The sequence below is a fragment of the Parasteatoda tepidariorum genome, chromosome X2 (assembly GCF_043381705.1).
Source record: "Parasteatoda tepidariorum isolate YZ-2023 chromosome X2, CAS_Ptep_4.0, whole genome shotgun sequence".
Classification (NCBI taxonomy): domain Eukaryota; kingdom Metazoa; phylum Arthropoda; class Arachnida; order Araneae; family Theridiidae; genus Parasteatoda; species Parasteatoda tepidariorum.
The window spans coordinates 4,921,888-4,937,289 of record NC_092215.1 but is presented as its reverse complement, the minus strand read 5'-3'; the positions used below and the strand labels follow the sequence as shown (position 1 = coordinate 4,937,289).

Below are 15,402 nucleotides of genomic sequence, written 5' to 3'. Positions count from 1 at the left end.
CAGTACTTGTAGCTATATTCAAAATGTTATAAAACTCAGAGGAATGCTCTGCATGAACAAGTTTTTTTTTTCTTTTCTTTTTTTTTGCGTGGCCAACTTTTTATTTTTGATTTAAAAAAAATTTCAGAGAAAGCAGAGACAAGTTACCTGAAAGGCTAATCAAATCGTTAAAAAAAATCATCATACTTGGCAAGGTAGCCCAATATGAGGATTTCTCTATAACGACTTCAGATTTATCTTTGATTTCCAATTCTTTACATTAATTGCAAGAAAATCAGACTCCATTGAGTCAACCCATCTCAACCTCGGCCTTCCCAGCTTTCTTGTTCCAGTGGGTTTAAAAAGTAGCATCTTTTTTATTGCATTGTCATCACTCATTCGAATCACAAGGGCCATCCAATTCATTCCATTTATTTTCATGCACTTAATAATATCTGGTTGTTTATAAATCTTGTACAGTTCAAAGTTAAACCTCCTTCTCCAATTATTGTTTTCATTTACAGCACCAAGTATACTCCGCAAAACATTTCTCTCAAATATTGTGGCACAATTTTCCTCTAGTTTTGTCATTGTCCAAGTCTCATTATCGTATGTCAAGACTGGCATGACAAGAGTTTTGTTGATTAAGAACTAAGTTTTTCTAGAAAGAAACCTAGATTTAAGAAATCTTCTCAGCCCATAGACAGCCCTATTTGCCAGATAAGAGTCGTTATTTTATTTCAGGAGTCATTCTGTTATCAATGGTAGTAATTGACCCTAAGTAAGTAAAACTCCTTACTGTTTCAAATCTATAAGAATTTATTTCAAGAGAGGGTTCTGGGACTTTGTTTCTTGAGAATAACATATATTTTGTTTTCTCTACATTTATGACTAAGTCCATTTGCCTCGCAGCCACCTCAAGAGCAAGAAATGCCTCTTTCATGACAGGAAGGGAACAAGCAATTAGATCAATATCATCAGCATATGCAAGCAGTTGTACTGATCTAGTAAAAATGTGATCACTGGTATTGATGTTTGAATCACGAAAAACTCTCTCAAGTGCAATATTAAAAAGAAGACAGAAGAGAGAATCTCCCTGTCAAACACCTGTAAATATGTCGAGATTTTCTGACAGAAACCCCAGAAACTTGATCTTACACTTCGTATCTTTCAATGTAAGTCTCGTCAATTTAATAAGTTTTGAAGTTATTTTGAAAGTATTCATTGTTTTAAAAAGATAATTTCTATTGATACTATCAAAAGCAGCCTTGAAAACAGTAAAAAGATTATGTGTTTCAATGTTAAATTCCATTGACTTCTCTAAAATCTAGCGGAGACAAAATATCTGATCTTTAGTTGATTTTGCAGCACGGAATCCACGTTGATATTTTCCTATTTGTGAATCAACGAATGGTAACAGCCTGAGAAATAAAATTCTAGATAGAATGTTATAAGTTATACAAAGCAGACTAAAGCCACAATAGTTGGCACAGGTCATAGGATCTCCTTTCTTGTGAATTGAATACAAAATGCTAATATTCCAATCCGTTGGCATAATCTCAGAGTGCCAGATGTCAGTAATAAGTTCAGATAAATTTCTCAACACGGTAGGTTTACAATTTTTTAGTAGTTCTGCTGAAATAAGATCATATCCCAAAGCCTTTTTATTCTTTACATTTATAATTGCAGCCGTGATCTCTTCAATAGTTGGAGCCTCAACTTCTATACAAAAAGTAAAGGAAGAGTTGAATTTAATGAATTGTTATGGTACTGTGGAAAATAAATGGAAATGTATAAAAGACAGTATTTGTAATGCTACCAATACCGTGATTAGTAAAGTAACTATGAAACAGGTTAAGGATTGGTATGATATTGATTGTGCCATTGCTAATGATAAAAAGATGTTGCATATTAACATACATATGATGCAAGCAAACACAAGAAATAGTGTAGAGAAGTACCATAGATGCAGAAAAGAGGTGAAGAAACTCTTTAGGCAAAAGAAAAGTCTTTAATGAAGAACTGTTTAAAGATGTTGAACAACTGAAATCCATTAATGAATGCAGAGCATTCTGTCAGAAAATTAACCGCAGCCGATTGGACTATAAACAGACCTGTAGTCTACACAAAAACAAATTTTGTTAAATTATTACTGATAAACAAGACATTTTAAAATGATGGTATTTTAAGGAACTTTTTAATGAAAATTGTGAGGATGTTGAATTAATTGCACCTGAATCCAGCAATGACATAGAAGTTGAGGAGTTAAAAAAAAAATAGTTTAAAGTAACAAATTCTCATGTAAACATAGATATTTCTTAATTTTTCACATTTAAATAAATCAATTTATTATTTGAAACCCTTTTTCATTAATTTTTTTCATTTGTTAAATTTTTTTAACATGATTTTTTGAACATGAGTATATTGAATTAACTAAGAAAAATTCCTTTTTAAAAAACAGTTCAGTAGTGACAACATTGCAAAAGTAGTTTGAAGTCACTACATTTAAGAAAAGTAGTTAACAGAATTTTTAGCAAAGTACATGGTTGTAATTAGCTTAGAAACAAAGAAAATGTTTTTCCAAACACTGAGCATATACCAAAACACCTTTCATAATTTTAAGCAATTGATAGTGCACTATGTGAGCTTTTATAGTCTTGCATTATTTTTGATACTATTTCCATGCTTTAAAAATTATTCCCGACTGAAAGTCCAAAAAAAAAGAAAATTGCAGAATTGTTCGCAAAAAGACTACATTCTAATATATTTATAACAATGTACCATACAAAATGTTCCATTTTGCTGGATAAATCTGTAATCTTATTAAACATGGGCTCGTTGTAAGTGGGTTTTACTGCATTGAAGCAGAAATTATGATTTTGCATAGAAGAAAAAATTCTTCTATTAACATTCCTACTTCTTTTCTATTGCTTTATTTTACATGAGAGCTCTTATTCTCTCAAGGAATTTTAAGTAGACTCATTTCAATTAAAATACATTGCAGTTATCTCTTTAATTTTCATATTAATAAAATTGAATTTTAATTCACAAAATAGATTTTGTAGAATCTACGCATCTAGTAGTTTAATATATAAACTTAAAGTTATATATTACTTTATCTTTAAGAGAACACAGGCATAATTATTTATTATATAGAATATTAAAAACTCTTTTTATTAAAATGTGTTTTTAAAGGAAACTTTGCAATTGTAGAGCTTTTATTAACTTATAGTAAAATATAATTAGTATTAAACATATTTCGGTAATAAAAGGTAATTTTTAACACATGTTCTTCTCAACATTTTAAATACATGAAAATTATATATGCAGCCTCATAGTGGGGCAAAAAAAAATCAGGACATTTTTCTGGAGTGGTATACATATATCAAACCCTTGTAGCAGAATTTACAGAATCATAACCTTCAAATACTAATTACAAATTTCACTATTTTATTTAAATATCAGCATTTTTGAAAATTAAATCATGAGATATTATATTATTTTGAAATAGATCCCCTATAATGAACATTTTTACACTAACATTTCTTGCTGACCATATATTTTAAATAGTCAGCGTTATATTTTACTATACATATTTTAATCTAGTAACTTATAAAAAAAGGTTGTTTGAACAAAATTTGCCAATATAAAAAAATGGAAATAAAATTAGCTTTTGCATAAATTGGAATTGCTCAATTATTTCTTAATCCAGACATTTAACTGTAAAAAAAAAATTTGCAAACACTCGATAGTAACACTTCATTTAAAATGAAATTTAATTTAAAGCAAAATTTATTTATTATTCTGTTTAACTAGTTCTGTTTATAATCTTAATGACTAAATACTTGATAACTTAATGCATAGTAAATAAGATATCAATTTAAAATAACAATAAGTAGAAATGTTCACTAAATTATTTTTTGACATTAAACATCAATATTTCTGAAAATGAAATTTGACAACCCCTGTTACATGATGCTTTTACCAACTAGAATTTAAAATGAATAGTGTTTAATAAAATATATACAGAACACTTTTTAACTTACTTTATTATTTTCTTTTAATTGCTTTCCTTGAGCACTATACTGTTGCCAAAGAGCAAAACCTTGCTCAAAAAGTTCCCTTTGCTTGAGTTGTTCCTCCTTTGCTTGTCGTCCAAGTTCACTGGAAAAAAATTTCAATTAGTATTCAGTAAAAATAGGTAATTAGGTGGAAAAGCTTGTCTCGTCAAAAGTATGTTATAAGTAATAGAAATATGCATCTATAAAAATACTAATTTTTACCTTTTAAGATAATATATTTTAATATTATAAAATATAAAATAATGATAATAATGAAAAGACTCAATACTAAAAGTATTGATAAACTGGGCACTAATAAAGGGTTTTTAACATCAAAAAAAAAAAAAAAAATAGAAAACATGTTCCACTTCCTATCAAGTAAAAGGTATAATGTAACATAACTAATAATAAGCAGTTCTCATAGTAATACTAAGAAAACTCAAAGCAGTTCTCATAGTAATATTATGAAAATGTGATGTTTTAAAACAAATCTAATAATATTTGAAATATATATATTGCCAACAATGTATAATTCCATTGTTTCATTTCTCTTTTTAAGATTAAATATTTAGTACTAGATCTTTTTCAATTGCAACTGTTAGTTGTTTTTCATCTTCAAATATATTTAAATGTATTTTAGACCTTATATGAAGTAATGCAAAAAAAAATATCAATGGGGTTTGCTATTAAGATAAAAAATCCTTTTATAGAGTCTTCTCTCTATAGCTTTAAATGCTTAACATTTCACACTGAATTTTTAAAAGAAAGAAAAAACATTTTGTTTTTGTGGAAAGTAGTGGTTTTATGGAATTTTATGCTAATCATTTCACTAAAAGTTCAGGTGAAAAGATTCACTTGAAATCATAAAAACATAAACTTTAAACCACAAAATTTCAAGTTCAAACAACACCATGATTGCTATCTAATATACTATAGGCAAAGTGCGGATAGGAAGTTTCTTAAATATTTAGTGTCTGTTCAGATACATGCCATCTGTTTAAATACAAAGGAATAAAGATAGCAAAAACAATTACTGAAATTTGTATCTCTTAGAAAATTTTAGATTTCGTTACGCCTCAATCCCTTTTTTGTTTTTAAAAAGAGTCATATTTATACTTAAGCTTTAAACATAATTGATTATATAATTTGCACGCAATTTTATGTACAGGGTGATTCAGAATTTTAGTTCGGAAATCAACATGCAGGCTATTAATATGACAACAAACAAGAATATAGGTACATTTGGTTGCAAATGAAATATAGATATGCAACACGTCTATAAAGTAAGAAACTGAAAGATATGAGACAGGTTACCAATAATAATTTATTAAAGAAATAAAACACAATAGACATTTTTGGCAAAAAGAATGTTCGAAAGTAGGTGTTCAACTGCTGAAACAGATACACCCAAAATACACTTTTCGTCACTTCAGCCTGGCCAGTTTTTAACATATCTAGAGCCCTCTTCACAAACAGAAATTGTTCCAGACTATATATTCTTACTCAATTCTTGCTTGTTCAGGGTTCCCACTCAATTTCAGAAAAAAAAAAATCCTTGACTTCAGGTATGCAAGGTAAATTTCAATAAAAATTTAGATCATATTTTCATCAGGAAACTTTGAGTCTTATTCGTAATGTGAAATATTAGATTTTCTGTGTAAAATAATATTAAATGAGGAAAGGAACATTTCTGTTTGACTAAAATGAGAACCTCTAACAACAAATAATTGTAATAGATTTACAAAGAATTGTAATAGATTAATTATTTAACTTTAATCACAATAACTGATTACAGTTACTGACAATTTTAAGACTGGTTATTTTCCAGGTATGATATAGGAATATTCCAAGTTTTTGTAAAAAAATTAAATCCTTCCCTGACAATTCCAGGTTTTCCCTGTTCTCCCTGACCCGTGGGAACCCTGATTGTTACCATGTTCCTGACCTAAATCCTGAATCACGCTGCTGAGAAATTAATTGAAAATCACACAAAGTCAAAATTTTTATAAGCCAGTTAACAACTTTTGAAAGATTTAAATCCCATCAGTTTGTAACAGAACTTTTAAGATCAATTCATTACTAAGCTAGAGAAAAATAAAAGAAATAAGCTAGAGTTTAAGACAGACAAGTGTATATATGTGAATATTATCAATTCTTCTGAGAAGTAATGATGAAGAAGTACTTACATACAAATGTTTATACAGTCTGCTGTACTATTGAATTCATCACTCCCATCACAGCAGTCTAATTGTATCACAAAAAAAAAACAAAAAAAACATTAGATCTGACAAACATAAATGCAACAAGATTTAGAGTAAGTTAATAAATTTAAGCATGCTAATAAAAGGAAGACCATTTTTTTTTTTTTTTTAACTTTTTCCCCAAATCTAACGAAAAAAATTTATAAAATTTTTTTCTTATTCTAAATATTTGCAGTTAATTTCACTTAAGTTATTTTTACATGATTTATGTTTGTTTTTAATGATTTTTAAATATTTATAATTTAGAAAACATACTTTTTAACTAAAGAAAAAGTATGCAGAGTTGCATAAATCATTTTTCTATTCACATGTCTATTTTATGTTTATATAAAAGCTTTAGGGAATGAAAGAGTTTTAGAACCGAAAGAAATGGAATAAATTAGGAAAATCCGATCAAAGTTTCACTTTTCTTATGAATTATAACAGTAATATTAAATATAATTTTGATTACATACAGTTCACATTTCTTCAAAATAGCAGGTTTCTTACGCAAAGTTGTAATAGTAGGAAAAATCTAAATAATGAGTTTTGCGAGAATTATACTTCGCTGTAACAAAGAAAATAAATTGATAATTCAATAAAATTATTCAAAAACTCCTACGCCTTGAAAAATTGTTCTGAAGTAAAAAGTGATATTTTTTTATATATTTTAAACATTATGTTTTTAATAAAATAGCAAGTGATAATGCTAATTTTTGATAGATATTAAGTATGGAATATGACATCTAGAAGTGGAGTAACATATTTCAACTTGTATCAAATGCATTTATTTGTTCATCAATGCACATATCTTTTCACTTAATTCATTTTTAATTAAAATTTAGTTAAATTGACGGCAACAATTCAATCGAAACGCCATGTTTTTCAACTAAGAAGTTTCATACAAATTTAACTATAAGATTAAAAGTTAAAGACTAAATAAAAATATAAAGATTAAATGCCAAAATATGAATTTACGCATGACAAACAAAATGTGATAGGAAAGATATAAAGAAAAATTTTAGATTTTTAAAAACAAAAAATCTCTTAATTTAACAAAAATTAATAAAGAAAAGGATATTTCTTTTCATAAATTTAATTTTAAGTTTTCAAAATAATTAAATATTTTTCCTCACAACTTTTTTTGATTATAACATAGAAAATTACTATGTGCATTTAAATATATATAAATATATATTGTCAAGAAAATTGACTATATTAATTGTTAGATTAGAAACAATATAATTTGTTCCATGTTTACAACAAAATACTAGATTATATTGAACTTTTTCCCCCAGAAAAGTATGTTTATATCCTATTTAACAATAGAGATAAAAAGCTATAATACAATTTGGATTTTATTTCTACCAATTAAAAAATTACATTTGTAATAACTTTATATCTGAAAATCTTGAAGTGTCACATCATCACACATGTTTTTTGAAAGTGGAAAGTGATAATTATAACAACAAAAAAACTTTTTTTAAAATTACTGCTTTTAAGAAGATTTAATTTATATTAAACTAGAGATAATTAAAAACATTTTAATTCTCAGTTATTTGAGAGTATTGCATTCAATGTATACATTAAAATTAAATATAAAACACACTATACATTAAAAAAGGATATTTTAACATCAAAACACTAACAGCTCTTGTTTCACAGTAATTTATGAATTACTTACCACAAATGTTATCATTTACTCTTGATGATGGTATATCTGAAGAAATATGCCCTGAATTAATACAATGGAAGAGGGCATTAGAACACGCTGGTGTACCTATAAAACAAAACATTCAAAAACTTTTGAACAATAAGAAAGACACAGTTTGTTACACAAATTTATTAGTGGTAAACAATAAAAAACAGTAATGAGAAGAATTTTTTGTTAACAAATCAAGACAAAAGAAATATGAGTAATAAAAAACTAAAAGAAACATATATAAATTTTAACAATGAAAAAAAGATAAGCAAATAAATATATATAATTTTCAAAATTATCTAAATATTTGGTTAAGGGTTGATAGCTCTCAAAAAAGTATTTTAGTAAAATAATCTTATTGTTAACATCAGAAATAATAGTTGAACCTAAGTAGGTAAAATAATTTATATTAAATAAAGCATAATAACATTAAAAAATTAAATTATTGAGAAATAAACTTAAATGATTAACAGTCATTAAAAGATAAACTTTTTAAAATACGTAACAGACTCTAAAAGCTCCCAGTCACAGAACTGACCAAATGAAAACTGAATATGTATGTTACTTATAAGTAAAACATTTCTAAGAAAAACAATTTTTCCCCTTTCATGCTAACTTTAAACATTTTAAAAATTGAATTTTGTTTAATAAAACAGTTTCCAAGTATAATTAAGATTCGTGAACTTATCTTAGTTAAAACTTTTGATATCCCTGTGTACATCAAATTATGTATGTAATACATTATCTAATACTATTTATAAACGTAGTTATTTATGAGTATAGTTACTCTCCAAAAGAGAATACAAACTCCAATCGAAATTTTCAGTAATGACTAAAAAAAATATCCTAAAATTAATATTTTTCAATAGTTTTATTTAATGAATAACTGAAATAAAAATTAATGAAAAAACTTTTTTTTCTGTCAAAAAATCCTTTTTGGTCTTGATTTTGGCAATTGTCTAAAATCAAAAATTTTGGTGTAAGGATAATTATTAGATATTACAAGCATAAACATGAAGTACTTATTAACATACATATACACAAGTGATCAATCATGATGAATTATTTTGACATTAAATAAACTCTTTTTTTTCTTCACAATTCTTGAATAAAAGAGCATGTATGTTAAAAATAATAACAATAAAAATATATTAACTGAATAATGGAAACTGGTGAAAACTAGAAACACGATAAAAACTAGTATTCATGTCAAAAATCAGTTTTTGACATTAAACAGTCAACCCTGATTAGTTTAAAATAGTTTGGAAATATATTAAACAATAAATTCTTAAAACATTCTTACTCTGAGAATATTATATTTTTCTGTATAGTCATGAAAACATTATAGTCATTTCCATATAATATGGAAGATTAATATGTTAATTATTTCCTGTAATAAACAATTTCTGTCAACTTTACAAAATTGATTCTCAATAATAACTTACCAGGCTCATCGGATCCATCTTCACAATCACAATAATCATCATTTACAAACTGAAATGGAATGCTATTTGATCCATCTATGCACCTAAAGTCTTGATCAGGATTGTAGAACAATTTTTCTATTTAAAAAAATGAATACATAAATAAGAAGCACTGCTAACAAAATTAAAAATACATTAAACATATCCAGAAAAAAAATTTGACTATTTTCTAATAAAAACAATGTTGCAATCAAATATACAATTATTACTACAAATAAATAAAAAAGATATTACAAACAAAAAAGTTAGAAAAAAAAGGAAAAATAAAAAGGCACTGATGTAATAAAAAAGCACTTTCTCTATATAATACATATTCCTTAGGTATTTAGGGAAAGCTATTAAAAAAGCCAACCGTGCATTACCCAATATCTCCAAGAAAATGTTGTACTGTTCTGCGCATACTCTGTAATCTTACTACCAAAACAAAAGAAATAGCCTAGTAACAAAGTTTCTGATGAAACAAAAGAACTTGTAATAATTTTCTACTCATCTGATAAACTTTCTTACCAGACTTCTGGTAGAGTTGATTGCACATGATAGTCACAGAAAATAGACAGAAAGTCCACAAGTCAAATCTGCACCTTGATGGAAGCATATCAAGTATCAAAGCAGATGCATTCAAACATAAAAATTGGCAAATCTAAGTTTGCTGTTCTAAGATCTATCTATATTTTATGCGTAGGTAAAACACTATATAAAATGTGTATGTGCTATTCACGAAAATGTGAATTTACTATTAAAAATCAGTCGTTTGCCTAATAATTACATAGAATTACTAAATATCGCGACTTGCGACAATCAACTTTTTATATTATAACCGTCGTTGAACAGCCAACCCAAATTTGAGTTTGCGGCTGTGAGTGTTTAACTCTGCAGTCTTATAATTTTTAACCTAATTCAAAAAACAAGAGAACTCTCGATCAATACCCCCAGAGGTGTTGATTTGTTTTGGAAACTTGGAAGACTTTGTGACTCGACATATTTAATGTACATCAGTCATCATTTAAAACACTAGGATTCTTTTGAAGTTGCAATCTATAGATTTGCAAGTGCAAAAAGTTCTAGGAAAAAATTGGGTATTTATTTTTGTTGCCCAAATAACTGAAACTGAGAAAGAAACAAACAATGCACTTATTTTTTTTAAACAGGGTCTGGTAAAATAAAAACTTTCAAATATATCTACAAAGATGTAGCACAGGTTTCAATTATAGCAGTGCTACCAACTTCAACTTTAAATAACCAAAGAGCCACTTTTACCAGTGATATTTCCCTTTAACTTTTTGTCAAATTTGTAAGATGCCCTCTCTGCTACATTCCATGTCCTCTCTGTTACTATGCATTATTTAGACTTAAAAAAATGTGCTCGCAATTTTTAAAGTCTTAAACTAATTTATTTTACCTTGAAATGTGATAATTTAAAAAAAAAAATTTTTTCGACGTTTCGGATGGTCCAGACCACAGAATTTAACATAAATAACAGTGCTTGCCAAAAATGTGGGATTTTATTTGTCCCCACTGTTACAAGTAGGTACTTTTAATTAACTTGCAATTTAATTATGAGGCTCTTTTATTATTTTATGCTAATTAATTAAACATTGCACCCTAAAGTAGCATATTCTAGTAGAAGTTTTGTCTTCAATATATTTTTTAGAATAAAATACTAGTGTGATTTCCCCTCTGCTAAGCTTGGAATTCAACCTCTTCTAAAACTACGCCCGGAAGCAGGTGTCCCCTATCAGGTCATATTGCACAGTCACAATAAATTCATGTCTATTTTTGTCATAGCGAATTTATTTATTTTAATTAAAATGTTATTCATGTAAAACAAATTCTTTTCATTATCATTACCTGACAGGAGTATAAGTTACTATACTATACAGTAAAGTATGTATGTGTGTAGTAACAAAAGTTGTTTAATATTTAGTCTGTTACATATGGAATTTACTTATTATAAAATACTTTCATTATTAAAAGCTGAAGAAGATTTCTAAATCCAAAGCTCTACCAAAATAAACACTAAGATTTGGCGACTTTCAGGCACGGGCCTGTAAGAAACAGAAAAGAAAAAACATCCCAGAAGCAAGGTTTTTATTTTAATGTCAAAAACCTGTTTTTGACTCATAAAGGTAAAAACCATGTGTTTTACTGGTAAAAACTATCAAACATTTACATTTTTCTTATGTTATCGTACAGTAAGAAATAAATTTCATAACAAATTTTTTTTCATAATTAACAATTAATTTTGTTATTAGTATTAATATAATTTATACAATTATTTTAATATATTACATTAAAAAAAATATTAAGAGTTGTGATACATATGTTTTGATAAGTGACAAAAGTAAAAATCAAAATTTTGCACGAATGAAATTTTAAAAATATGGTTTAAAGAACCACGAACATTCTGAATTGCTATTGATATCCGTTCAGCTTCTATCCTATACTTTTACTAGACTAGCTGCATATAAACTTGATATAATTTTACACAATTTTTAACTAAAAATATAAACTAATTTAAGAAGCTCTACTAATTTGGTTTTAATTAAATTTTTTAATCGTAATTCAAACCAAAACTGCATAAGCAATACGGCATTTTTAATAATCTGGGTCATTATATAGAAGGCATGTAAAAATCAAGTGATTACATTTGTGCACTTTTCATAGCCTAGCTATAAAGATACAATATTTTATCAACAATCTTAAGTCATTTTTTGTCAAATATCTTTTATAATTTTTTATTAAATTAATGTTTTAATATTCACTTTTTATTTCAACTTATTGAAATAATATGAAAATACTAAGCCACCAAAAATTTAAGTTTTTGACATGGGGGTAAAAACTATTATGCGTCAAAAACTTGCTAACCCAGCCATGAAGGGAAGCTATTTGAAGGAGGGTGTAACTCATAACCACTCCAGGGCAAATTGAATTTTTTTTAAAACTTTTGCAAGATTAAAATCTTTATGGCAAATTGGCAGTTGTAGCCATTAGGGTAGCATCCCTAGAAACTCTTAACTGCATTAACCAGATTATTACTGTTATAAAACCTTTTCCCCACTAGCTGTTGTTAAAATCATATTTAAGTTAAAGTGATTCATTAATTTAAGCAAAGTGTATTATGAACGACACTTAAAGAATCACCCTACACATTATATTTTCATCAGGTTTTTTTTTTATCAGTAAAGGGCTACTAAAATTTTAAAGCAATAATCAAAGAAATTGTGAACTGTTTCCCTATTCTAAATAATTCAGTTATAATAAAAAATCAACTCAAGTTAGTAGCTTAAAAACCTTGTTTTTATTTTAACTATCATCTTTTGAGATAGGGTGACCCGGGGTAATTCACGATCACTCTGTTTCTGGGGTAAATAATGATCACCCAAGTTTTATTTTAAAAAAAAATTTTTTTTTTAATTTGAGACATGGACAAGAATGCTTATACACTTTACTAAAGTATAACTACATTTAATTAATAATAGTTTTTTGTTTAATCTAACACAATAAGTATCTTTTAAACTGCTTTCTGTATTTTCCATTTCAAAGAAGGGTTTCAAAATGTGCATATTTCTGCAAAGATCCCCCTCCTTCTCTTAATAATAAATATTTAGAGTTACTTTCTTTTTCTTTGATATAAAAGTAGTGTAAGCTTTTGTTTAATTGTTTCACATCTACTGTAAACATTATAATTGATTATAAGGAACTATATCAAATGTTGCCCCCTACAGATGGGGTAATTATTGATCACTGGGGAAAATTCCTGATCATTGTCATTTCTTCTCATAAATAGTATATAAAATAGCTAATAAATAGTTAATTGTCTTTTCTTAAATAACAGTTCATATTTATTAAGTGGAACAACTCTCAAATATATTTTAACTGTCATCACAAAATTTGTTTTTAACTGCATACAAGACTATATTCTCATTTGCATCATTTCTGGTTTGTCTTACCTTGCGTCTATCTTAATTTTATATGTGTACATTGTTAGAATAATTTTTAAGTTTATAAATTAGCCTAGTATAAATATGGTGAGAAATTATAAGCCTAAAAAGGATACTAAGCTTCTAGAAAGCAAAATTAGTGAATTATTTTTAATGATTGAAAATGAAAATTTCAGAGCAAGAGCTGCTGTCAGAGCTGTTGACATACCTTACTTAGCTTTACACTTTCCGTCAATGAAGTTAAAAAATCCAGCAAAAGTAACCTATGTGGGAACTCTCTCATATTTCAGCAGAACATGAGAATGAGTTGGCTGATTGCCTGAAATGTATAGCACGATGCAAAGATTTTTGGAAAATTTGAAGTTCTAATCTTTCTTCTTGCTTTCTAATAAATCGTTTCATTAGCTGCTTAAACATATCTTTTTGGTTCATTTGCTTGATCTTGATGTCTTACTTGTTAATTACCATCATATAATTATTTTTAAACAGCCCCTTGACAATAAAAACTGGTGATCAGTAATTACCCCAGAAATGATCAAGACCAGGGGTAATTCCCGATCACTAAAAATGTCAAATCTTTTAAATTCTAATCAGATTTTCAAACAAAAGAAGGTGGCATAGGACTCATCTCATATAGCCTCAAACTTCCAGTAAATATTAAAATTCTATCTTGAATGGTTTTTTCCCAAAATAGATGTTTGCATTTTTTGATCAGGAATTACCCCAGGTCACCCTACTAACTTTATTGATTCGGCACTAACAATATAATTATCTCATTACGACAGCAACCCGGCTAAATTTTAAGCACGATATAGCATTAAAACAAGATAGCATGACCAAAACTATTTTTGCTAACTTACTTGACAAAGCTACTCCTCTAGGTCGTAAAACTTCAACAGTAGCAGATATTGTTGATGTGTAACAAAAAGTCACAACAATGAAACAAACAACTAAATACATGTTCAACAAATAAGAAAAATGTTTAACTTCCTGCCAGCTCAATATAAAAACTATGCCCCACGCATTAGATCTTGAGAGTAAAAATAATAAGGGTATTTAATTTTTTTATGCTTTATCTCTAAGTTTAGCAGTTTTATTGTTTGAAACAGTCAGCATTAAAGTTTTATAAGATGCCGAGTAATGATAAGCGTTTTTGACTACCTATTTCTGTTCAGATCAAGGTCCATAAAATTATACAAAATTGATGGCAACGTTAAATTTTCAAGAGTCACTTCATGGAGAATTCTCACTGCATATGATTTGCATGTGCAATCGAACTTAAATGCACCTCGCGTTCGCGCGAGCAGTTCATTTTAGGGAACACAATTAACGATTTATTTCCAATCACCATCGAGAAAAATGGAGGTCTTAATTGTGAGTTTTTCGAGGGAAGGTAATTTTGACCAATGTTCTCATTTTCTTTTGACGGTGATCGAAAGTGCGTGAACCACATGCAGTGAAAATGCGTCATTAAGAAAAATACTCTCTGAATGTGATTCACGATGGGTCCCGCAGTGGACTGATCGTTACATAGAGTTAAGAGTATAAGTAGAGATGGCATTTCCCACCCTCCTATGAGTAGAAACTGAAGTAACTGTCGGCCATCTTGGATTATGCAAAGCATTCATTGTAACCTATGGTTGCATGGCTAATAAATGGAAGTTTTTAAGTGTCAAACAAAACNCCCGAGGTGTGATAGCATGTCTTCGGATCATCCTTAAGGATGTATCCCACACCGTCGCCATTAGCCCATTATGTAGCTCTAGTGCGTCGCAAATGAACTACAACAACAACTATCTCAACAGCTTTTTGAATCCTCTTTAAATGCTCTCATACAAAATGTTTAATCATGTTTAGTTTCACGAAATTAGCTGTGTGGTCCTGTAATTTTAATTTATAATATAATTATACAGCCTTCTTTTTTAGGATTGTAATGCGAAATAATTTTTATGCAATTTTTTTCAAATGTTACTATTAGCGATCAAAACATTTTTC

The 15,402-nt window shown here is 27.8% G+C and overlaps 1 protein-coding gene across 1 annotated transcript in view; it reads right to left on the bottom strand.

The window, feature by feature from the left end:
* The window catches only part of LOC107450194 (glucosidase 2 subunit beta), a 47,010-nt gene extending 32,441 nt beyond the window's left edge, over positions 1-14,569 (bottom strand). Inside the window, exons 1-5 of the mRNA XM_016065942.4 lie at positions 14,268-14,569; positions 9,428-9,544; positions 7,965-8,060; positions 6,227-6,284; positions 4,026-4,143 (exon numbers count right to left, since the gene is read on the bottom strand). Of these exons, the coding sequence (XP_015921428.2) occupies positions 4,026-4,143; positions 6,227-6,284; positions 7,965-8,060; positions 9,428-9,544; positions 14,268-14,367 (489 nt within the window). The 5' untranslated portion in view covers positions 14,368-14,569. The remainder of the gene's footprint in view (positions 1-4,025; positions 4,144-6,226; positions 6,285-7,964; positions 8,061-9,427; positions 9,545-14,267) is intronic.
* Positions 14,570-15,402: the final 833 nt, after the last annotated feature.